At 46.5% G+C, this 25,365-nt stretch overlaps 1 protein-coding gene across 1 annotated transcript in view; it reads right to left on the bottom strand.

The window, feature by feature from the left end:
• PPM1E (protein phosphatase, Mg2+/Mn2+ dependent 1E) overlaps positions 1 to 25,365 on the bottom strand; it is a 120,856-nt gene that overhangs the window by 16,126 nt on the left and 79,365 nt on the right. The window contains exon 2 of the mRNA XM_029082093.1: positions 1,943 to 2,061. Within this exon, the coding sequence (XP_028937926.1) occupies positions 1,943 to 2,061 (119 nt within the window). The remainder of the gene's footprint in view (positions 1 to 1,942; positions 2,062 to 25,365) is intronic.

Below are 25,365 nucleotides of genomic sequence, written 5' to 3'. Positions count from 1 at the left end.
TGCCCGGTGCCCCACAACCCATCCAGTTGGGAAAGGCACCAGGGTAAGAGTCCTCCATTGATTGATAGGCAGGCTTATTTAACCATGCGCAATTGAAGTAAAAATTCTACTGACAAATTCTCTCAGAAAAGTCACTTGGCCTACCAAAACTCATCATTTGTGTCAACTCAGAGGGACAAATTTAAGGGACTGGACTGGTAACCACTTCACCCTTATCGAATTTTGGGCAGAGTGGGCAACCACAGCCGACCCGCCTGCCTAACTGGCCCTCCAGTGGGCTATGACTCCCTCCACCCGCCCCTCGCCTCTTCCCTCCACCATGGTTCCTCCCGGCTACAACCCCCCGTGGGGTTTCGGGGGTCCCCGATGGTATCCCCGACTGGGCCTCCTGTTGCAACTCTGGGCGCTTGACTGAGGTGGAGGGTTGGGGGCAGTCCACAATCGTGTAGCTTAGTCTCTTTCTCCCTCTGGTCTTTTTTCACCAGGTCACAGCAACCAAGAGAGAAGAGACAGGAGAGCCCAGGTTAGATTGGATTTCCAGAGGTCATGGGTTCTAATCCCGCTCCGCTTGTCAGCTCTGTGACTTTGGGCAAGTCACTTAACTTCTCCGTACCTCAGTTACCTCATCTGTAAAATGGGGATTAAGACTGGGAGCCCCAGGTGGGACAACCTGATCACCTTGTATCCCCCCAGTGCTTAGAACAGTACGTCGCACATAGTAAGCGCTTAACAAATGCCATCATTATTATTACTATTACAAACGTCCAGGCTACCGCAGAGGCAGCCAGAAAGTAAAGAAGGAGTAAGACAGAGGAGAGAACGTTAGATTGGCCAAGGGGGAGGCCAGGGGTGATATCGGACAACTGTGGTCTCGGTTGAGCGTGGGGGGCTGCGGAGGGGCCAGAAGGGAGGTGGAGGAGGGCCAGTAGAGGCAGGGAACACATACAACCCACCCGAGCCCTTTTGGCTGGCGGGGGTGGAGAGAGGGATGGTACGGGCAGAATGAGAGGACAAGCGACAGCTGGATGGTGCCGTGGGATCCAAAGAAGGTCTTTTCAGGATAAGGGAAACGTGGGTGCGTTGGAGAGAGAAGGGGAGGTGCCAGCCGAGGGTGAGTGGTGTACTCATTAAAGGGAGTGTTGTTTCTCTGTTGGTACTCCCTCCTCTCCCAACCACAAACCTCTGCCTTACACTCAGCTAAGAGGCCTTTAATAGCACGTTTCAAATTCTGTTCTTTAGACACAGAGGCACATCTGTGTTTGTCCGCCCTCCCAGATTCAGTGTCAGAAACATCGGGTCCCCATCCGACCCTCCTCCAGAAAAGAACACCGGATGCTCAATGCCTTCAATTTGGAGTCTCAGTCGCTCCACCACATCCCTTCCTTCCCAGCCGAGCTCGTCTCAGAGCGTATATGCATCTGCTCCTCCCCCGTCCCCTGGCCTCGCCGATCAGGGAGCAGGCTGGTTCTGGGTTTAGAACCCAGGCCTCCTCTCTCCCGGTCCCGTGCTCTTTCCGTTAGGCCACGCTCCTTCTCGGGAATTCAGAGGGCTCTCTCAGAATTGGGTTCCCCCCAGAAAGGGGAACTGGTACAAGCTGGATCCCTCCTGGGCAGGGAGGGGAGGGAGAGGACGGAGGTGACCCGTAGGTCCACGGAGGTGGGATGAAACCAACCCAAGGGGACGACACCCCGCCATCCGGGGGCCCTGGGCCACCTCATCAGCAGACCCACAGAGAGGGAGAAACTGGGGGGGCTCCAGACGGCCCAGAACGCCTTCAAGGGGTGTGGACCTGGGTCCCTGCTCCAGGGGGAGGAGGTCGGTCCTGTACGATTTCACTCGGTCGCTCGGAACTGCGGTCCGGGGCGACATCGTGCAAAGTCCTCGCTCCAACCTGGATGCCATTTTCTGATCTTTTTAGTAAATAGCGTAGAGACACACTTACCAACGGTCCCTTCGGCCCCGTCTGTTTCCTTTGGTATGTAGTGCACCGAAAGATCACTCTGAAGGACTTCATCTGATGTCGCTCTGGCCAAGGCGGCGGCCAGAAATGAAGGGCAGTTACTGGAAAGGGAAAGAGAGGGAAGGAATTTTCAACTAATTCAACAAGGGGTGTGTAGGCAGTGAGATCTGCTCCTAAGAAGGTCATTTAGTAAAACAAGAGCAGGTTCGTGATCAACCAATCCGTCGGTGGTATTTATCGAGAGCGCTGACTACATGCAGAGCACTCTACTAAGAGCCTGAGATGATACAGTACAAGAGAGTTAGCAGACATGTTTCCTGCCCATCCTGGAGCTAATGTATCCTTTCAAGCACAACACTTTAAGCCTAATACTTCCCTGCATTTGCTACCCGTTTTGGCAGATCGTATCCACTTGAATCACCAGCACCCCTTCCCGCGCTCGGGACTGAGGCACTAACGTCTGATTTGTTTCTTTTCCATCTGAATCCAATAAAAGGAACTAATACCTTTCTGTCAGGTGCTCTGACCCTTCTTAGGCACTTCAGCCAGGTGATACAAACCCAGTCTGATTTTTCCTTGCTCTGAAACGATTTATGTGCCAATCCGAGTTCTCAAAGACCGGGATTTGAGAACTAGGGAAAATGAAGCCGATACCAGACCGACTGCAGATGGAGAGTGGAGCATTCTGGGAGAGATGTTTCCGTGGTGTCGTTATGGGTCGGAAACGACTCGACGACATAAGACAAGTTCTGAAGTTCGATTCTATTCAGAGTCTTTAGCCCATGTTAATGCCATTTTTTTTTCTTCCTCTGAGGAAATGACAATATTTTGGGTGAGGTGAGGAAGAGAATGATCTGACTAATACCTGGAGAGATGCACATCAAAGCTAGACACTTCACCCACGTCAGCTATTTCTAGGTGTCAGAAAACTGAAAACCAAGCATGGATAGCTAGCTTCTTATGATTTTGACTGGTTTTGACTTGGAATTGAAGTATGCTTCTTCAGAAACAATGACTGCATTTGCAAATCATTCGAAAGTGCCATCACAGAATATTTGATACCTCTGGGGCAAAGCCACGTTCCCGTCGCCAAGAGAATTACTGGGAATGAATAAAGTGATTATCGCTCATACAATCCTAGTGCACACTTACTCGGGCTGCCCTGGTAACAGGGCTGGCCTGGCAGAGTCACCGTTCAAAGTTCATGGTATTGGACCAAAGGTTTCTGTGAATCCTGAAAGGTGTCAATGGGCGTATGGAAGGATTTCTGTGTGGACTGGAAAATTAGTCATTTGTAGTTGACAAGTGTATTCTTGACAGAATACAGTATATAGAGAAGCAGTGTGGCTCAATGGAAAGAGCTCAGGCTTGGGAGTCAGAGGTCATGGGTTCGAATCCCGACTCTGTTACTTGTCAGCTGTGTGACTGTGGGCAAGTCACTTCACTTCTCTGTGCCTCAGTGACCTCATCTGTAAAATGGGGATTAAGACTGTGAGCCTCACGTGGGACAACCTGATTACCCTGTATCTCCCCCAGTGCTTAGAACAGTGCTCTGCACATAGTAAGTGCTTAACAAATACCAACTTTTTTTTTTTACTCTCTTCTCCCAGGAAATAAAAATAACTAGACTTCAGATAGTTAACAGTCAACTTCAGTCTTTCGACAGCGTTCCATAATAATTCATTACTGGAGGTAGATTTGAAAATGACTCTCCTTTCAGAGGTGATTCGGGATGTTCCACGAATATTCCCAATGAGCCCCAGGCTAGATCGAGCCCTTGATGAAAATGATGATAATAATCGTTAAGTGATAACTAGATGCCAAGCACTGTACTAAATGCTGGGGTAGATGCAGGTTGATGAGGTCGGACAAAGTCCCTGTCCCACATGGGGTTCGCAGTCTAAGTAGGAGGGAGAACAGATATCTAATCCTCACTGTACAGTTGAAGAGACTGAGGCCCAGAGGAGTGAAGCGACTCGCCCGAGGTCACACACAGCAGGCAGGTGGCAGAGCAGGAATTAGCACCCAGATCCTCGACTCCCGGGCCCAGGCTCGTCTCACTAGGCCCCAGGGTTTCTCAGCACAGAAGCAGGGTCTATGCACTGCTTCTCCAACAGAAGAAACCGTGAGGGCCTCCCTGACTCAAAGGGCTTGTTAGCTTTTCTCCCCCAGGTTTGAAGCACACAACCCCCTTCCCGATGATGCCAGGGCTAGTTTTAGACCGGAGGCCACTGCTGCAGCATTAGGCTGTGACAGGAGAGGTTGAGGGGAGAAAGTATGGTTAGCAGAACAGCCCCCTTCACGGCCAACAGGGCTCCTCGACAGAGCCGGTGGGCCCGGAGCAGCTGCCCCATCTGCCCAACGATAAAGGCAACTCTAATTGAGCCATTCCTCCACCCTCCTTATTGGAGAAGCAGTTTCGGCAAGCCTACGTAGATAGTGTCATCCACTGGGGGCCTATGCATGGTTTCCTCCTTTCTCTGAGTGTTGGGCCACGATGTGTGTCCCTGAACACAACTGCACACCCCTAGGTGAAAACCATACGTGCTCTTTCTCTGGGGAGTCAGGGGTGGCTCAGGGCAAGGATCATACATCCCCAACAATCCTACCAGGGGAACAATCAATCCATGGTACTTACTGAGCACTTACTGGGTGCAGAGCACTATACTAAGCTCTTAGGAGAGTACAATCTACCTCCCCTGCCCACAAGTAGAACAGTGGCAACTATCCCGCTCTTTCTGGCCAAAACCCGAATGTATTTTTTTATGTATTTGTTAAGCGCTTATAATGTGCCAGGCACTGTTCTAAGCACTGGGGTAGATACAAGATCATGTTGGACACAATCTGTGTGCCACATGGGGCTCAAAGTCTGTGAAACCAGGATTTAATGTTATATCGTACTCTCCCCAGCGCTTAGCAGGACGTGCTCAATTAATACAATTGAATGAATGAAGGGAGGAAGGAGTATGGGATGGGAGAAGAAGGCCTTAGAAGGGGACAACCTAGCTCAGGTTACATATTTGGACAGTAGCCACAGCCCCAACCTTCAAGGAGTTTATATCTTGAGAAGAACAAATGGCAGAGAGTACATTTTTCCGGCACGTCTGTTCCCTGACTTTCCTGTTTCCCTTCATTCTCAAGGAAGCCAGTTAGTCACAATCATATTTATTGAGCTCTTACTGTGTGCTAAGAGCTTGGGAGAGTACAATAAAGCAATAAATGGATGTACTCCCTGCCCACGATGAGCTTACAGCCAATCAATACTCAAACTGCAGATTTTATATTATCTGTGAATAGCTTCACCTCTCTCAAGTATTTATGGCCTATGGATGGTATCCGGTTTTTCTCCCCACTACATTGTAAGTTCTTTGAGGGCAGAGATTGTGCCGAAATGCTGGCCGAGGACAGTAACTACTTCACTAGAAAGCCAAATGTAGAATTTATACCTCTTTCTAATAGTATAAAACGTCACAGCTCCATTTCACTCCCCTGGGAAACTCCATGTACCATAAAACCATGTCTAGATGGTCCCATAGGGGACTAGTAGTAGAACGGTATTTATTAAGCGCCTTCTGAATTAAGCCCTGGAGAAAAGGATATGCAGTCCCTGGTCCCCAAGGACTCACAATATCTAAATAAGGAGGGGAGGGTTGTGGATGGATATGTGCAGAAAGTTGAGAAGAAAAAACACAAAAATAACACAAATGACAAGGAAAATAATTACTACGACAGCGGTAGGCTACGTCGTCTAGAGAAGCAGAATTTCAAGCTCCTTGTGGCTCAGAACCCAGCAGTACCAGCTTGCCCAGTGTTCTCAACTTGTGTGTATGTGTGTAGGGGTGTTTGGTGGGGCCGGGGGTGCAGGGGGAATTCCGTTGCTGCTTCTGTCTTTCCTGCCCCGTTGGTGCCAGGAAGGATGGGAGCCCAGCCCTGGGATGGCAGAGTAACCAGGCGGCCCGGTGGGGTGGCCGTGGCCCCTTCCCCGTCTCTTTGACAACTAGGGAGGGATGGTGACTCCACTCCTCTCTGCTTGTCCCCCCCACCTCTTGGGCCTATATAACCCGGGAAATCTTGGCCCTGGAAGCCTTCACACACAGCCTCCTCCTGCTCTCTGTTCAGTACCCGACAAGGGGCGGGGCTTGTGGGAAACAAGTAAAGAGAAGAATCCACATTTTTTGCCCCAACAGGCTGTAGGGTTCATCTGCTCACCAATCCCTAACCTTAACTATAAATTCTACTCATTGGCTAGCTAGAAAAGTCAGCCTTACTGATCTCTAATTCCCAGCATCATCTCTGGTGCTTTCTGAATAGCTGGGATGCACCTTGGAGAGTCCCAACTGGTTGTCTTGGACAGTAACTACTTAGAGCGGTATGTTCCACGCCTTCATCAGAGATTCCACAACTTCCCCACTCAGTTTCTCCCATGCTCTCTGGTGGGTACTAGCCAGCCCTGCTGATTTTTTTTTTTTTTTGACATCTGGCTTGGAGCGCCATTTCCAGCAAAACAAAGTAATGAGGCAAAACTCTGCCTCCCTTCATAATCCCGCTCAAAGGAAGGTTTAGAGAAGCCTACCCTGAAACAAACCACTGATCGTTGGCTTGACAACACTCCACCATCATCTCCCTCTTATTCATTCAATCGTATTTATTGAGCACTTACTGCATGCAGAGCACTGTACTGAGCGCTTGGGAGAGAGCCCTATAACAATTAACAGGCACATTCCCTGCCCACACGATCTTACAGTCTAGAGGGGGAGACAGACGTGAATGTAATAAATCACAATATGTAGGTGAGTGCTGTGGGGCACTTATCTACCCACCCTTTCCTCCCACTACATCCCATTCTTCACTCTCCTCTCTCTCACCTTTAACCCCTGGCTCCCATTCTTCCTCCTCCCTGGAACTCCCTTTCCCTTCAAATCTGCCAGACCTAACCTCTCCCCATCTTCTAAACCCTTCTGAAAATCCATTGCCGATGTTTGCCCCAGTTCGTTTTTTCTCCTTCCCAGCTCATACCCTCTCAACTCCCACTACTTCTGCGAGCCCCACCCCCCGCACTCTTACATACCCAAGTGAGCCGTGCCGTTTCCTTACATAAAACAGACTTACCAGCTCCCCATCACTCTCACCTCTACCACCACGTCGGACAGGGAACGTATCCGATCTCTTAGCCTTGAATTTGCCCCAGCGCCTAGTACAGTGCTTGCGACATAACAAGGGCTTAAAAAATACCACCATGATTATTATCATCTTTATCGTTTAAGCTTTCACCCATCCACATAGTCATCGCTCCATGCTTTTCTTCCCCCTCTCTATACTTCACCAGTATTTTGGATTGGTCTCCCCGAGATTAGAAGCTTCTTGAGGGCAGAAGTCTCATCTTCTAGCTAACCTTATTGTACTCTCCCGGGCGCTTAGCTAAGTATTCTGTGCACAAGAGACACAGCTGGTGAATTGCCAGAGTTGAAGAGCTTCGAGTCTAGGTAAGGCTTCCATCAAATCAGCAGAAGCTTCAAGCCTCCTTGAAAATCCTAGTCAGTATTTTGAGACTCTCGTGCCCTAGAGGTTCACGCACAAGAAGATGCGAAGATAACTGTAAACTATTATATCGCATCAGTTCCACAGTGAGGACTGGATAACAGGCCTCACAAAAATCCAGGGAAGCAGCATGGCCTAGTGGACAGAGCCCGAGCCTGGGAATTATAAGGACCTGTGTTCTAATCCCGGCTCCACCACTTCCTCCTGTCCTCGTTCAGTCCTCGTGAGACAGTCCTCATTCCTCCTGCCTTTTACAGTGCCCCTCAGCTTTCCGGATGGATGCCCTTCCTTTCCCCACCACCTCCAACCTCCTTCACAATCTCCCCATATTGAACCCTTAATCGAGAAGCAGCGTGGCTTAGTGGAAAGAGCTCGGGCCTGGGGTCTAATCCTGATCGGCCACTTGTGTGCTGTGTGACCTGGGGCATGTCACTTCACTTCTCTGTGCCTCAGTCATCTCATCAGTAAAATGGGGATTAAGACTGCAAGCCCCATGTGGGGCAGGGACTGTGTCCAGCCTGATTAGCTTGCATCTACCCCAGCACTTAGAACAGTGCTTGACACATAGTAAGCACTTAACAAATGCTCTCATTATAAAAGTTTGCCCAAAGGAAATACTACACACACCCAAAGAGCTCCGATGGAAATCTACAGCTGAGGGCTGGCACAGAATTCTGCTCTCTGCCCACCGTCCAATCCCGCCCCAATAAATAAAATAAAGAGGTCACTTGACATCTCTGTGCCTCAGTCTCCTCTCCCCTTCTTAAACCGTGTGCCTTTTGCGGGACAAGACATAGGTCCGATCAAGCCATCTTGACTCTGACACAGTGCTTGGCACATGGTGCTGAAAAATACCATCATCGTTATTATCCAGTGTCTTCAGCTAACAGGGATAATTCTTTGGCTACACATCACTAACTCAGACAACTCAGAAAGCAGAATAGCTATAATTCCCAGCGTTCCGCCTCCACGTTGCCATCGGGAACACAAAGATGTCAGACCCCGAGTATTTCTAGAGTTCCTTTTTAGCTCTGTAATCGTTGACACACGCTGGCTTTTGAACGAGGGGTTTGCGGTCTCACGCTGAACGAGCTGACACTTAAGGGAACAAGTCAAAATTACAATCATCATTACCCCTAGCCTTTCTATTGCCTTCTTCCATTTCGAATAAGATTTTGATCTAAATCAAGGGACCGAGGCAGTTTCTTACACTTGAGAACAGCCAAAAGAAGCTCTATCCTGGTTTAACTTCAGTGGAAGGGTCATTTCTGATGCCGATTCCTCTTCACGACCCAGAAGAATCTCCGATAAAGCGATTGACTTAGGGGGGCTTCCACAGAGCCCGGTGGATCCCTACCCTCAATCACTTCTTGAGGAATACAGGCCTCCCTTAACAAAATGCAGTTTCTAGCCCTCCCCTCCCTCCCTCCCTCCAAAGGGAGGCGGGTCTCGATCTAAAGCGGAAATCTTCGACTAGACAGATAAAAGCCTGAGTGAACGGGATTATTCCTGCAAGCAGAGCGGCAGGGAATGGCGACGGGAAGCGCGGTAGGAAGGAACAGGCCTGGCAGGAGGGGACTTCAACACTTTCATGTTTCCCACGGTGTGTTCCCAATTTAGAGGTGGTCGGAGAAAGGGACAGACGAGCAGGGAGATCATGAAGGTGAGGCTGAATGGAGCACGTCCACGTAAACAGATCGATCCATCAGGGGGCCCGCATCAAATAGGCAGATATTTGCAGATTGAAACCCAAGAGCCTACCTCCCAGGCCACCCACAGAAACACACAAAGGGAGAAACACACACATAAAGGCAGCACATAGCCCATGCCCAGCAAGGGAATGCGTCTGTTTATCGTTCTCCTGCACTCTCCCAAGTGCTTAGTACAATGCTCTGCACACCGTAAGCGCTCCATAAATACGTCTGACTAGCTAGAGATGTGCACACACACACAAACCCAAAATCTAAGTCTACAGTGTCTTAGAATCTTTGTCAAAAGGTTTTGTTTCTTCTTGAAACTTGGAAAATTCCAAGACCTTCAAAAGCTAAATCCCTCCTTTAGGAACACACTCTCTTATCACCTGGTGGTTCTTAGAGTTTTCTGCCATATAAACTCTATGAAGGCAATCTAAAACTGGGCTGCTTATTGCTTTTTCCATTTCTGTGGGCCTAATAACAAAAGAATATTTCCTTCTACTTATTCAAAACAAAGAGGAGCAGTGTTGCCTAGTGGAGAGAGCAGGGGCCTGGGAGTCACAAGGACCTGGCTTCTAACCCCGTCTCTGCCAACTTGTCCACTGTGTGACCTTGGGGAAGTCACTTCTCTGTGCCTCCGTTACCTCATCTGTAAAACGGGGATTAGGAAGGTGAGCCCCATGTGGGAGAGGGACTCTGTCCCAACTGATTAACTTGTCTCTTCAGCAGCACTTAATACAGTGCCTGGCACATAGTAAGAGCCTAATAAATGCCATTTAAAAAACCCAACAACCCTGTGAAGACCAGATGGCTCTTCCCTATAATAATGTTGGTATTTGTTAAGCGCTTACTATGTGCCGAGCACTGTTCTAAGCACTGGGGTAGACATAGGGGAATCAGGTTGTCCCACGTGGGGCTCACAGTCTTAATCCCCATTTTACAGATGAGGGAACTGAGGCACAGAGAAGTTAAGTGACTTGCCCACAGTCACACAGCCGGCAAGTGGCAGAGCTAGAATTCGAACTCATGAGCCCTGACTCCAAAGCCCATGGTCTTTCCACTGAGCCACGCTGCTTCCCTATGCATGAACCAATGATGTGCTCTCTCCCTCTCTCTCTTTCCCCCTAGCCACTCTTGGCCTCTACCTCAGTTAGCTCAATCAAGTGCTCACCACATCTTCCTGACCCCCAAAAATGCTCTGATTTAAGAAAAAGAAAATGGAGGTGGAGGTGCGGGGAAAAGGGAGCGAGAAAATAGAAAGGTATCGAGTATGAAATTGCTGGCTCTGTTGAAACACAGCATCCCAATCTCCAAATTGAAAACCAAATTCTCATTCTAACCCAAGCCGGGCAACCTTTTCATTTCCATGCCAACCCTACACAAGTCACTAAAGAAATTATTAGATAAATTAGAGGTTTGCAAGTACCTCCTTCCCGAGGCTGGCAGTGTGGGCGTCTACATGCCAACCTCGCACTGCATTCCAACCGACGGGAATTCACAGCACGGCTACTGTAATGAGAGATCTTCAAGGTGGGAAGCCTCCACGTCTTCACTTTGAGGAAAACAACCTGAAGCAGGCTCAACTCAGCCCACGTCTTAGGGTGATGCTAATATTCACTGTGCCCTTGTTCGAGGATGACAGCACTGACATTTTCAAGAAATCCGATCCCTTCTTCAGATTTAATTCATCTCTTCTAAATTGAGAACGACACAGTAGACCAAAAAGAAAGGCACATCTTACCACTATTCTGAGATGCAAAGCTTAGCGTAACTTAATTTGTCACTTGAAAGACTACAAACAGAAACTTCTAGGGAAGCCAGTGGAAAGAGCACAGGCCTGGAAGTCAGAGAACCCGGGTTCTAACCCCAGTTCTTCCACTTGTCTGCTCTTGGGCACGTCACCTCTCTGTGCCTCAGTAAACTCATCTGTAAAACGGGGATCAAATCCTCCTCCCGCTGACTTGGACCATGAGCCCCATGTGGGACAGGGACCGTGTCCAACCTGATTATCTTCTATCTACCCCAGCACTCAGAACAGTGCTTGACACATACTAAGTGCATAACAAATACCATAATTTTCTTTTTTTTTTTTAACAAATCTTCAGAGTTGACACTGACAATGCTTTTGTAGAAAAATGATCCAGGCAACAGAGTGAAGTATAGACTGAAGTGTGGAGACTCAAGAGTCAAGGAGGTCAGCAAGGAGACTGATGCGGTAATCAAGGTGGGATAGGTTAAGTGCTTGGATTAATGTGGTAGCAGTTTGGATGGAGAGGAAAGGGAGGATTTTAGCGACGTAGTGAAGGTTGAACCGACGGGATTTGGTGCCAGATCGAGTATGTGGGTCATACTCAATGAATATATTGAATAAAAGATATTTCTATGTTCATCGAATATATTCAGTGATCAAAGATTATGCTACTACTCTTTGTTCATTTTCAATCCACCATCTGGATTCAATTTACACTTAGTTCATTTAGCCCAGGTTGTGTTTTTGAATGTTACTTGTTATAGTAGTAATAATATTTATCAATCAATAGTATTTACTGACCACTTACTGTCTGCACTGTACTCAACTAAGCACTTGGGAAAGCATGATACTACAGAGTCGGTACACACACTCTCCACCTGCAATCAGTCTAGAGGAGACAGACATCAATGTAAATAAGTCAGGGATATGTTCATAAGTGCTATTAAGTGCTTATTCTTTTTAATGGTATTTGCTAAGCGCTTATTATGTAGCGGGCACTGTACTAAGCACTGGGATAGACACAAGCTAAATGAGTTCCCTGTCCCACATGGGGCTCCCAGTCTTAATTCCCACTTTCCAAATGAGGTAACTGAGGTTCAGAGAAGCCAAGTAATAATAATGTTGGTATTTGTTAAGCGCTTACTATGTGCCGAGCACTGTTCTAAGCGCTGGGGTAGTCACAGGGGAGTCAGGTTGTCCCACGTGGGGCTCACAGTCTTAATCCCCATTTTACAGATGAGGTAACTGAGGCAAAGAGAAGTTAAGTGACTTGCCCAAAGTCACACAGCTGACAAGTGGCCGAACTGGGATTCAAACCCATGAACTCTGACTCCAAAGTCCGTGCTCTTTCCACTGAGCCACGCTGCCAAGTGACTGGCCCAAGGTCACACAGCAGACAAGTGGTGGTGCCAGAATTAGCTCCCAGGCCCGTGCTCTATCCACGAGGCCACACTGCTTCTTTTGTGTGCGGAGCACTGTAGTAAGATGTGGGTGAGAATTCACAGGTGGAACCTGGACACGGTCTCTGGCCCTCAGAGCATTCCATATCTATTCACTCCTTCCAACTCCACACAAGAGGCACATAAGCTGTGCGCTATACCCAAACAAGCTCGCTATGTCAGATGAACGGTCCCTAACCCCCTGAAGTTCAAACCAAAACCTGAAATGAAAATATGGGTTGTGGCGCAACTGAATGAATCCAATTCTGGATCGTCTGTGTCCTTCCACTCTTTTCTTAAGCAACCACCAACCTGTTTAAAGCATTTAACTATCGCTTTTCTAACTCTTCATGGCATATCACATTAGCCTACCCCCACAGCCCAGGGCTGAAGATTTTGGGATACAGATTTGTAAGCTCCCTGTGGGCAGAGACGTGCCCACCAACTCTGTTGTATTGTGCCCTCCAAGCATTTGGTCCAGTGCTCTGCACACAGCAAGCCCTCAACAAATACCATCGATTGACTGATTGCTATGGGATTCTCACAGGTTAACAAGGTGTAGGCCACGCTTCAGACCCTCACTGTCTTTCGCAGCCATCGTGCTGGAAAACAAAACACCGTCTCCGCTTTTCCTTTTAACAGAGTTTTGCTAACAGGAGATCAAATTTTTTCGTTAACCGGACTCCACGCTAAAACCCTCCATCCCGTCTCTGCTAAGTGGTGCACCCATTGCCTCTAATACGGTCTTCCACTTCGCCTTCAGCTAAGGATAATGAACTCAGTGTTTCTGTTTCAGCATGCCAGCTGCTCCACTTCCTTGCCAAACTGTTTACCCATCAGGTAAGGTTGCTTCCAGTTAATTGAAGGAGTTCTCAAAAGCGTTTGATCCCGATGAAAGGCCAGAGGCAATCCAGGGGGCCTACAATAACTCTCTACTAATGAAGCAAGCCCCTCTCAGTATCGCCACTGCAGACTGGAAGGCAGGAAAACCAGGTATGGTGTGGGGGTGATACAAGATAATCAGGTTGGGCAGTCTCTGTCCCACATGGGGTTCACAATCTTAATCTCCATTTTGTAGATGAGGTCACTGAGGCCTGGAGAAGTGAAGTGACCGGCCCAAGTACACAGCGGACAAGTGGCAGATCAGGATTAGAGCCTGACTCCCAGGCCCAAACTTTTGCTGCTTCTCGATTAAGGGTTCAATATGGGGAGATTGTGAAGGAGGTTGGAGGTGGTGGGGAAAGGAAGGGCATCCATCCGAAAAGCTGAGGGGCACTGTAAAAGGCAGGAGGAATGACTGTCTTCTGCTCTTAAAATAAATTGTTAGGCCGAAGAAATGGGATTTTCTTCTGCTCTTAAAATAAACTGTGAAGCTTGCACAGGAAGGGAGGTGGAGTTGGGTACGTGTGTAGATTAGGAGGAAAACCCCTCAGGACCTGGAATCCCGCTTGAGTGTTAGAAAGGGAAGGTGGATGTAGGAGAGTAGCAGACGGAAGGGGGACAGGGAGGGAGGGGAGGGACTTAAGAAATAGAGAGGAGAGGCACTCTTTATGACATGCTGGGGCAATAGATCTCTATCTAAGAACAAGAAGTGCCCACAGAGATAGGACTAGGAAGGTGGAAGGCTTTTTGGATCCAGCATTGGCTTAGGCAGATGTCATCTCCATAACAGCTGAGAAAACGGAGGTTGAGAACCGCCACTCAATATCAGTGGATTGGCAGATGCGATTGTAAATAAGTGCAAGTGTAAAACCGCATCTTCTTCTGAACCCTCCTGAGCGCTTAATGGATTGCGCATCAATCACCACTGTCATCGGCATTTATTGAGGTTATACCCTGTGCAGTGCACTGTACTAAGCGCTCGAGGGAGTACAATACAACAGAGTTAGTTGGCACGTTTCCCGCCGATACCGAGATTGTAATCTGAGGGGGAGGCAGAAGATGATATAAATAATTTATAATATATAATTTATAGATACGTAACGCTCTTCACCAGAGTATGCACTCAGCAAATACTATTAAAAGACAGATGGGAAATTTAGGAAAGGGGGGGTGATGAATAGGTTAAAAACAGATAGAGCCAGGCAAGATTTAAGGAATGAGGTTGGGGAGAGGTAGAACTAGAAGCCAGGTTGGGGACTTCGGGTTTTGTCATTAGACAGCGGGGAGGGACGGATAAAGCAATCTGAAGGGAACACGTTTCTGAATTTACGGACCACTTGGAGAACAACTTAGCTCCATTGAGAGGCAGCATGGATTGAGTATGGGCCTGGGAATCAGAGGACCTGGGTTCTAATCCCAGCTCCACCACTTCTCAGTTGTGTGACTTTGGGCAAGTCACTGCACTTCTCTGTGCCTCAGTCATCTCACCTGTAAAATGGAGATGAAGACTGTGAGCCCCAATGAGGGACGTGGACTGTGTCCAAACTGATTTTCTTGTATTTACCCCCGCGCTCAGTTCAGTGCCTGGCATAAACACCATTAAAAAAAATTCACTGGGGAGCTATTCTGTGCCAAAGGGGTACTTGATTGATATTAACAGAGTTCATTTATTGTGAGGAGAGGGAATGGTGTGAGCAGAATTGGGAATGAGTAAATAGGTGGTGCTTTATGAAAAACTGGCATTTCTTTCACAAAAAACTGTTACATTAACTTTTGGAAAGCAGGAAAAGAAGAGGAAGGGCGGCGAGTTCTAAGGGACGTTCCCACAGTCGGAAAGATGATGGGAAGCTTCGTCTCCTTTAAAAAAGGAAGGAGGGAAGGGTTCAGACACCTCTGACAGATGTTAAGAGAGAATGTTTTGTTAGAGAACAGTGAGACCAGAATAAAACTTGAGAAAAAAAAGGATATGGGGAAAGTATGAAGTGCCAACATGGAATTCAAAGAACGGGACCTACTGAAGTGACAGAAATTCTTTCAAAATTTGAGCACAATGAAATTGGGGGAAGCCAAGACTACTTTATATGGTTCATATTGCATAATAAATTGAAACAATGAAAAAACCTAAAATTTAGGGACAGGAAAGACCATCAAAGAGAAGAATGTGCTCAGAAGAAAGCATAATAGAGTAGAATTTGGGGTAAAGAGGGTTTCAAAAGTGAGGATTTGGAATAATACTGTAGAGAACTTAGAAAAGTCCTAAAAATCTTTAAAAATGCCACCTAAGAAATTTAAATCAGGCTTCTGGCTCATTCTTTTTCACTTAATGAGTGACTTAGTGAGCTGAATCAGTCATTCATGTGGTAAAAATATGAACCTTATAGAAAAGAAGTTATATAAAAATCATTTCCCCAAGGTTACCTCTTTGAACAAAATGTCTGTACATTTCTCCGAAACCTAGTTTGAACCTCAGAAGTTTTCACCCCTAGTTAATTAACTTTGCATGTAGGGCAGGCTGAGAAAAGCTGTGTGATTATTTATTTCAAGGAGCTGAAAACATATTGTACTAGATACGGTTGTCCTTTGCTAACAATGCAGACAGGGAGACTACATTTATTAAAGCACTCATTATGTTCCAGGCACCGTACTAAGCACTGGGGTAGGTACAAGCCAATCAGACTGGACACAGTCCATGTCCCACAAGGGGCTCCTTGTATGAATCTCCACTTTACAGATGAGGGAATGGAGGCACAGAGATGTGAACTGAGTTGCCCAAGGTCACATGGAGCAGACAAGTGGCAGAGCTGGCATTAGAACCCAGATCCTTCTGAGTCCCCGGCCTGTGTTCTATCTACTAGGCCACGCTGCTTCTCTTAGAGCTTTGGCTCAATCAATCAATCAACAATATTTATTGAGCACTTACTGTGTTCAGAGCACAATTCAATAGAATTAGCAAATACGTTCCCTGCCCATAGCGAGCTCAGAGTCAAGAATCGCCAATGGACCCACATCATCTGGTCCATTTATCCTCAATGCACAATGATTAGAGGTCTCAAGCCCAATTAGTTCCATTATGATGATTCTACTATGATGATATTTCAGTTCTTTTTGTTGCCATTTTCATATATACACATTTAGATGAAAAAACCCCTTAAAATGGTATTTGGGAACCGTAACTTGAAAGAATCCTTCACACAAGTTTAGAAAGCCATCTTTCAGTGAGAATTTCCTACAGGATTGGACAATTTTTAGATGATATTGCTCTTCGGAGAGGAATCGTGAAATCTAGATCCATAATGAAAAAGATGTCTGCCCCCATCTAAATTGATGGCTAGTCATAATTGTCATAGTACATTTATCTCAGTGAATGAGGACTACTTAAAGGCTCTTTAGAAAGTTAAGATAGCGTGCTATGGATTTTTCTCTCCTTGAAGCTCAGTCAATCTGAAAGCCAGCCTGAGTCGATCGGTTTCTAATAGCCCCATTAATGGTGAAAAGAATCCATCTCTCTGTCACTACTGACACTATGGAAAAAAAATGAATTTTGTTTTATACTGGTACGGGGGCCATAAATTAAAGTCAATGTTATTTACAATGTGCACTTTTCTGTTTGGAAATTCTTATCCCAACACAAAATATGACCTAAAACCCATCATCTCTTGCACCTACTGCACAGGCCAGGTCCCACGTGGGGCTCAAAATCATAATCCCCATTTTACAGATGAGGTAACTGAGGCACAGAGAAGTGAAGCGGCTTTTACAGGGTCAAGCAGACAAGTGGCGGAACCGGAATTAGAACCCAGGACTCTGCCGGGCACATGCGCTTTCCGCTGGGCCACGCTGCTTCCCCTGCTTCCCTTTTAAAGCACTTCTACATTTCCTAGCGCCAAGCAATAGGAGTTGTTCTGAGAAAGTATTCGCCTGACCTTGTTGGGCATTTTGTGTTTGCTTCTCTAGATGGGAAGGACAATGAGAAATAAGGTTTATTTATTTACTCTGTGGCTGTGATAAGACAGGTCAGAGCCCCAACCGATTGCATTTTAATTCCCTTCACTCTCCCAGTGTAGAATTGAAACAGATCCTGTCAGTGTTTATCTCTTATGATAATCAAAATGTTTTCACCGGTCCCCTTCGCGCTGAGTCCCAAATGAATTCGGTTCTGAGCTACGCAGCTATTTCAATCATTCTTAATAAGTAACAGCTGTCAAAAGGAAACTAACAGATCTGAATGATTTATAACACAAGGAGTAGGAAGGTAGGCAGTACACAAAATCTCAGAGCCACCTATTTTTGATAGTCGGACACATTTCATTCATTCATTTGATCATATTTCTTGAGTGCTTACTCTGTGCAAGCACTGTACTAAGCACTTGAGATGTCACCAGTTGGACTTTCAAAATCTGATTGCCAAGTTTTTCCCTTACCTACTGTGGTCCCAAAGAGCTGAATAATTGGACATTGGAAAGTTATTTTCTAGAAGCAGAGAGGACCTGGGTTTTGGGGATGAGACTGACTGAAGTTGTCTGTGCAGGCTTTTTTTTTTTTTTTTAGTGAGATAAAGTTTCAGACCACGTAAGTTCTTTGCATGTCATTCATATTAAAATATGCATTGCCTGAGTCTGCTACAGTGCTTTCTCCAAATGTATCCTAAATCATTGCACATAACTCAAAAAGAGTCGACATCTATTTCTTTTCAGCATTCACAGAACACGACCTTTAACCGAGAAGAGAGAAAAAAAAGCTTTTGTTCGTGCGATGCATTTTCTCCATCGACTAGGGGTGAATTTGTCTGTCAACTAAGCAAGTTCACCCCATGAGCGTGACTGTTGTGGCTGCTGAAAAACCTCACTTTAAGGGAAAAAACGCACTCTCGTATTACTCACCAGTTCCAATTCTACTCTCAGGCCCACAAACAGTTCCTTCCACGACAGGGCATAAACTGAGCACAAACAATCTTGGGTTGTCAGAAAGATGTTTCCTAATTCCCTAATTGCATTTTAGCCAAAAAGGGCAATGAAAACACGACCCGGGACTGAAGTGATTGCCTTGATTTCACATTCCTGGCCTCTTTCTTCTCATTTCATTCAGTTTAAGGACCCTCCAAAATAATCGTGATGCAACATCCACCGATTCTAAAGAATTAATAATAATGGTGGTATTTGTTAAGTGCTTACTATATGCAAAGCACTGTTCTAAGCGCTGGGAGGATACAGGGTGATCAGATTGTCCCACCTGGGGCTCACAGTTTTAATCCCCATTTTACAGATGAGGTATCTGAGGCCCAGAGAAGTTAAGTGACTTGCCCACAGTCACACTGCTGACAAGTGGCAGAGCCGGGAGTCAAACCCATGACTTCTGACTCCGAAGCCCAGGCTCTTTCCACTGAGCCACGCTGCTTCCCGTGAATTACAGTTTCACCGGCCCGTACTTCCATTCCGACTGCATTCATAGTGGCATGTGTCTTCATATTTTTCCCAAGTAATTCATATACTCTCTCTTCGTACCCTTTGCCTGCAATTTTGGCATTCTTAATATTTTTGCCAAGACCTTTGAAAATTACTGATTCCTGTAACATTCAGTTATTAAATGCTCTTCAGTTCCCATATCATCTACTACTGCTAACAATAACTGTGTAATTTAAGCGCTTCCGAAGTGCCAAATGCAGTACCAACCACTGGAGTAGATACGAGATCATCCCATCCTCTTCCCCATGGGGCTGACAGTCTAAACAGGAGGGAGAAAAGGTACTCAATCCCCATTTTTCAGATGGGGGAACTGAGGCACAGAGAAATTAAGTGACTTGCCCAAGGTGACACTGGGAGAGGCAGAATTTGAACCCAGATCCTGTGACTCTCAAGCCCATGCTCTTTCCTCTAGGCCATGCTGCTTTATCTAAATATAATAATAATGATATTTGTTAAGTGCTTACTATGTGCCAAGCACTGATCTTGCTCTAGGGTAGAGTTCTCTCATCTCTCCTAAAATTCGAGTCCTTTGTTGAGCTGTAACCTTCCATTTAGCACCAGATTACTAAGAGGCACTTCTTTGGCAACCTTTCAAGACTTCCCTCTCTCTCTTGCAACGATGCCTCTTTCCTCATAGTTTAGCCCACACTTGTATTTTCTTCTAGAATCTCCCTAGGTAATCTTTTCCATTCTTTGACACTCAAGTCAAAATTCAATTTCGCCCATCTTTATTGTATATCGTTTCTTTACGAGGTCTTTCTTCCTCCTCCTACTGAACAAGGCAGCACCTCCCGCCACAAAGTCAGCTACCCAAACAGATGTCTCACACTTTGCCTCCAGCCTTTCTTGACTCTTTCTTTTCCAAAGTTATAATACACATCAAACGGTAAGTAATTCCACATTTCCCAGACCTGAACCCCCTTCATTTTAAGTTAAATCTGTCAGTACTCTTTTCACTGCTTGCGTCACATTTCTCCAAAGGGCATGAAAAAGAGTTTGCATCATTTAGTCGTACATTTGCCTGGAGAAATTCAGACATAATTTATAGGTATGAAAAAATGGCAAGAGAAATTGTTTTTTCAGTTGATCTTACTCCCTTCCAACACTTTCACATGCCAAAACTTCCACAACCCCCACGGTCTTGTTTCCCTCCACTCCTCCAATTGTTTTCTAATTAGCTTTTGCTTAATAACTATAAGCAAAATTACACTAATAATTGCGGTATTTTTCACATGCTTACTGTGTGCCAAGCACTCTACTCACACTAGAGTAGATTCTAGATAATCAGGTTGGAGAGCACTCCTGTCAAAGATGGGGCTCACCATTCATTCATTCATTCAATCGCATTTATCGAACACTTACTGTGTGCAGAGCACTGTGCTAAGCACTTGGAAAGTACAATTCGGCAACAAATAGAGACAACCCCCACCCAATGGGCTCACAGTCTAGAAGTGGGGAGACAGATCATCTAAGTAGGAGGGAGAACAGGTATTGGGAAGTGAAGTGACTTGCTCAAAGTCACACAGCAGGCAAGGACGTCAGAATTAGAACCCAGGTCATGTGAATCCCAAGTCAACGTTCTCTCCGCTAGGTCATACTGCTTCCTCTGCAGGCTTTTCCTGGCCAAATGTGAAGCTCCAAATTTTCACCAGTCCTAGCTCGAATCTCATCCTTCCCTCCTTCCTCCTCTCTAGTGCACTGATCTTGCTGTTGGGTCTGGCAAGGCACAGTGTTGGGCAATTGTGTGCAGCAACATTACCTTCTCCACCTAAACTGCTATGGGTTTTTACCTTCCCCAGTTAATTCCCAGGATCCCAACTTGTATGAGTTCATCAGCCATCACTAGCACTTATTACTTCTGCCTATCTGTATAGACACTTATTTGATTATTTATTTTGCTTCCTCTATTAGTAAATACTTCTGTCTCCCCCATTACAGTGTAAGCTCCTTGTGGGCAGGGAATATGTCACTCCATTTTGTGCTGCCCAGAGGGTGCTCCATAAACTGAGGAACAGCGTGGTCTAAGTGGGAAGAGCCCGGGCCTGAGAGTCAGAGAACCCGAGTTCTAATCCCAGCTCTGCCATGTAACTGCTCTGTGACCTTGGGCAACTCACTTCACTTCACTGTGCCTCCGTTACCTCATTGGTAAAATGGGGATTAAGACTGTGAGCCTCATGTGGAACTTGAATCAAGTCCAATCTGATTAATTCTAGTGCTTAGTATAGTGCTCGGCACCTAGTGAGAGCTTAACAAGTACCATAATTATTATTAGTAGTAGTAGCAATAGTAATAAATACTTTTCTACCTACTACTTTTACTACTTTGGAGAAGCAGTGTTGACTTGTGGAAAGAGCCCAGGCCTGGGGGTCAGAAGAAGTGGGTCACATATCTGCTGTGTGACCCTGGGCAAGTCACTTCACTTCTCTATGCCTCAATTACCTCATCTCTAAAAATGAGGAGGAAGACTATGAGCCCCACGTGGGACCTAATTATCTTCAATCTACCTCAGCACTTAGAACAGTGGTTGGTATATAGTAAATGCTTAAATACTGCCATCACTAATTTTATCCCCGTTTTCTTTCCCTCCCTCCCACCTTTTGTCCCTCTCTTTCTTTCTTCCTCCCTCCCTTCCCTTCTATTACTTGTCCTGGCCTGTTGTCAACTGGCACACCCTCTCGGTCCAGGACCCCCCCACAGACAGAGCTGCAGCCTCGGGCTGCTCTCGGGGATTTCCGTGCCCTAGCTCCATTCATCTCTCCTAACTTCCCGACTCTCCCCCAGGAGGATACTTTAAGCAGTTTCTTCTCCTTCACTCCTTTCCCCGCTCCTGAAGCACACAACCCTTTCAAGGGAAACTTTCCCGGGGTGTGAGGTGGACAGGCTGCCCCCAGCTGAAATGGAGCTGGAGGCCGCTTAAGTAGAGCAGAGCTGAGAGCCAGAGGAAGACAAGTAGAAAGGGGAACCCCTGCAAGCTCAATCCTCTCAACCCAAGTTGAGAGGAAAGCTCTGAAGGCAATCCCCAAAGACAGGGTGGGGAATTATGTCCACCTACTCTAGCTGACTCTCCCAAGCTCTGCATTCATTCATTCCTCCGATCCTATTTATTGAGCGCTTACTGTGTGCAAAGCACAATATTAAGGGCTTGGGAGAGTACAACTGAACAATAAACAGACTCATTCCCTGCCCCATATGAGTTTACAATCTAGAGGGAGTGTTCAATCAGTTCCACTGATTGACTGATTGATTGGGGTGAGCATAGTTTTGGGGATAAGGGAAGCTGAGCACTCTCCCTAAGAGGGTGAGTCACAGGCTCCCACGTCTCGGACAGACAACTTGAGAAGATTGCCCAGAGTTTTGGAAAAAAATAAATTGAGTACTCTAGTTCCTGATGTGGATAGATTGAGCTTGGTAATAATAATAATAATAATAATAATAGTGATATTTGGAAAGCGCTTACTATGTGCCAGACACTGTACCAAGCACTGGAATCGATCAAGCACTGGGATCGAAACAGCAAATCAGGATAGACACAGTCCCTGGCCCCCATGGGACTTGCAGTCTTAATCCCCATTTTCCAGATGAGGTCACTGAGACACAGAGAGGTGAACTGTCTTGCCCAAGGTCACACAGCAGACAAGTGGCAGAGCTGGGATTGGAACCCAGGTCCTTCTGATTTCAAGGTCCGAGCCCCATCCACTAGGCCATGTTGCTTCTCTGAGCCATTTATCCTAACTTAAAGATAACTTAATGCTTGAGGAGAAATATGTGTTTTTCCCTTCCATGCCACGCTTGTGGTGTTTCTTATATCAGTCGCCTTCAATAGTCTGTGGGGAGGGACCTATTCATGGATCTAGCCTGGTGGTTCTTTTGGGAAATACCCTCCATATCCTGTATTGAACTCAGAAATGGATAGCAAAATGGTGGCTGTTACAGAAACCGTATCGCAGAGAAGGATCCCCATATTCATTAAACCTCAACTCAAATAGGAATGTGTCAAGTTGGGCAATTCCCACAAAAAATCCATATGTATAATCCTTTACTTCCTAACTAGCTAGTATTTCTTCAATCACGCTAGAGCAAATCATACTTCCTCCAACTTGGCATTTAAAAATTTTCCCCATTTTTATAGTTAATGCTGAAATTTCCACCCACCAAATGTAAAATGAGAAAAACGGGGCATCGTATAGACAGTCTGGATAGCAGAAAAATGTAACAAACTTACACCTCTCCCTTTCTCCTTTTTCTTTAATTAGGCAAATTATTTTCAATTTGCACTGCAGTATTATCCAAACAATTGCAAGGAGCATTAAGCCAAAAGAAAAAAAAATAAAATTCAAACACCAAAGAAGGGATAAAGAGTAGAAATTTGCTTTTAACTGAATTTTTTTTTAAAAAAAGGCCCAGGATCGGCTTGCCGACGCTACATGCCTACATATTGCTTTTTCGTGCTTGTGCTAGGTAGATGATTCCCAAACCAGTCGAATTTCAAACAGACCCTCAGTGCATTACACAATGGAGTTGCTCTTTTATGCTTAACATCGAAAGCCACATTAGATCACAAGCTAGAAGAGAGGAGCTCGAAGCTGTTATTAGTATATTTTTTTACCATCAACCTCTCCTCCATTCTGCACATTCCCCGGTGACCCTAAATTGCCTTCTGGAATACCGAATACATGGATTTCCCTATACACATATTTGTACGAGCATTGCAATGTACAGGAAGATTCACTTCCTCACCAGTCTCTAATCCGCACCTTGCTACAAACAGCCAATCAACAGGTTTTACTGAACATTTATGGGGTGCAAAACACTGCACTACCCGATTGATTGAGTTACTAGACATGATCCCTGCCCACAGAGAATTTATAAACTAGCCAGGGTTAGGGGGAAGAGACACGGAATAAAGTACAGGTAGGAGGAAGCAAAAAGAGTTTAAAGACAGGTACCCAAGTACCACGGTCGGGGGGCGGGGGGATACCCAGATGCTCAGGCTACATAGAACCGTTGTAACGGCAGTTGAGGGCGCTGGAGGAGAGTCTGTAGGTCAATCACATTTATTGAGCGCTTGCTGTGTGCAGAGCACCATACTAAGCACTTGGGAGAGTATGATACTATTTACCATTTATTATTATAAGGAGACAAATTTCCTGCCCACAATGAGCTTACAGTCTAGAGGGGAGAAGATGCGAAGGAAGACCTACTGGAGGAGATGTGCTTTTGGAAGGGCTTTGACAGGGAGAGCATTGTCTGCAGGATGTGAAGGGGGAGGGACTTCCAGGCAGAAGGGGGGCGGGAGCAAGAGGTCCACTGGAAGAGAGAAGAGGCATGGTGTTCAGGAAGGAGAGGGACAAGGAACACCATCTGGAGCTTGGGGGGAAAGAATGAGGATAAGTAGTGGGGAGATAGCTTACTGGATGCCTCATTGCTAATGCTTCCAATCCTCGGCTTGATGTGGAAAGGAATGGGCCGAGACCCGTTGCAGGGTCTCGAAGAGAGATTTGCACAGAACAACGCTCTAACTCTATAATCCGGGCAGCATGGGAAGGGTGAAAGGGTTAGGGGAGAGAGTCTACAGGCAGAGATGTCTGTGCAAAGGCTGATGGAGTGGTTGAGGAGGTGAGAGGGCGAGTGCCCGGGCGGGCATATGGTGGTAGTTTGGATGGAGAGGAAGGGGCAGATGGTGGAGGGTAAGCCGACTAAGTGAGTATGGTGGGGGAGGTTGAAAGAGAGGGAGAAGTTGGAGATAATGCCAGAGTCATGGACTTGACAGATGGGAAGGGTGGTGGTGTTATTTGTGATGGGAAAGTTAGGGAGAGGAGAGGATTTGGGAGATTAAATGAGGAGTTCAGTTCAGGAAGGTCGTTTTAATGAGCAGACGAATGAAGAAACCGGCCCAAGCCTGAAAGGGAATCCCGCAGCCGTCACAAGGGACGCTCGCCCTCCCCCGGGAGTACTGCCTGCATTCCACACTGCCCACAACAGAGGCATAAGCAGAGCATGTGCATAGAGGTAGGGTTGGGTGCATCTGTTCTGATCACAGGGACCCCTTTTATCCCAAGCTTCCGCCGGGGTCAGGCCCATCAGAGCCATACTCTGGCTCGGTTTCAGGCCCTGGAGCTCTCTGGAGCTTTGCCGCTTGGGCCATTTTGAGCTGGAGGGTCTCCAGGGCTGAGGCGATCCTAGGCCTAACCGGAAGCAAGGTGGGAGTGTGAGGGTTCTGCCTGCCAGATGTGCTGGTGAGCATCTGGGCAGTTGCTCCTTAGGCCCCTTAGCACCCTCCTGAGTGAGGAGGGGGCTGTTCAGCCTGGGCTTGCTTCCAATCAAGCTTAGACTCAGAAGGACTCAGGTATTGTGGACCGGTGTTAACCTCCAGTTGGCCACAAACCAAAGACTTCCAGCCCGGGCAGAGCTCTAAAAGTGCCCTGGACGGGGGATGATGAACTACTATTATCATATCTGTAAAGTTGCCTTTGACTCAATTTCAAGTTCAGTCGCATGATCCCCCGTGAAATGTTTGCAAGAAGTAAAACCTTTATAATGCTTAATTCACCAAACTCTTATTTTGGCTTTTGTTGTGGATAAACAAGTAGATACGGAGAATGGTATGTGGAGGTTTATTTGGGGTCAGATGATCTAAAAA

The sequence above is a fragment of the Ornithorhynchus anatinus genome, chromosome 17 (assembly GCF_004115215.2).
Source record: "Ornithorhynchus anatinus isolate Pmale09 chromosome 17, mOrnAna1.pri.v4, whole genome shotgun sequence".
In the NCBI taxonomy this organism is placed as follows: domain Eukaryota; kingdom Metazoa; phylum Chordata; class Mammalia; order Monotremata; family Ornithorhynchidae; genus Ornithorhynchus; species Ornithorhynchus anatinus.
The sequence above is the reverse complement of the archived record's forward strand: the minus strand, read 5'-3'. Positions and strand labels throughout refer to the sequence as shown.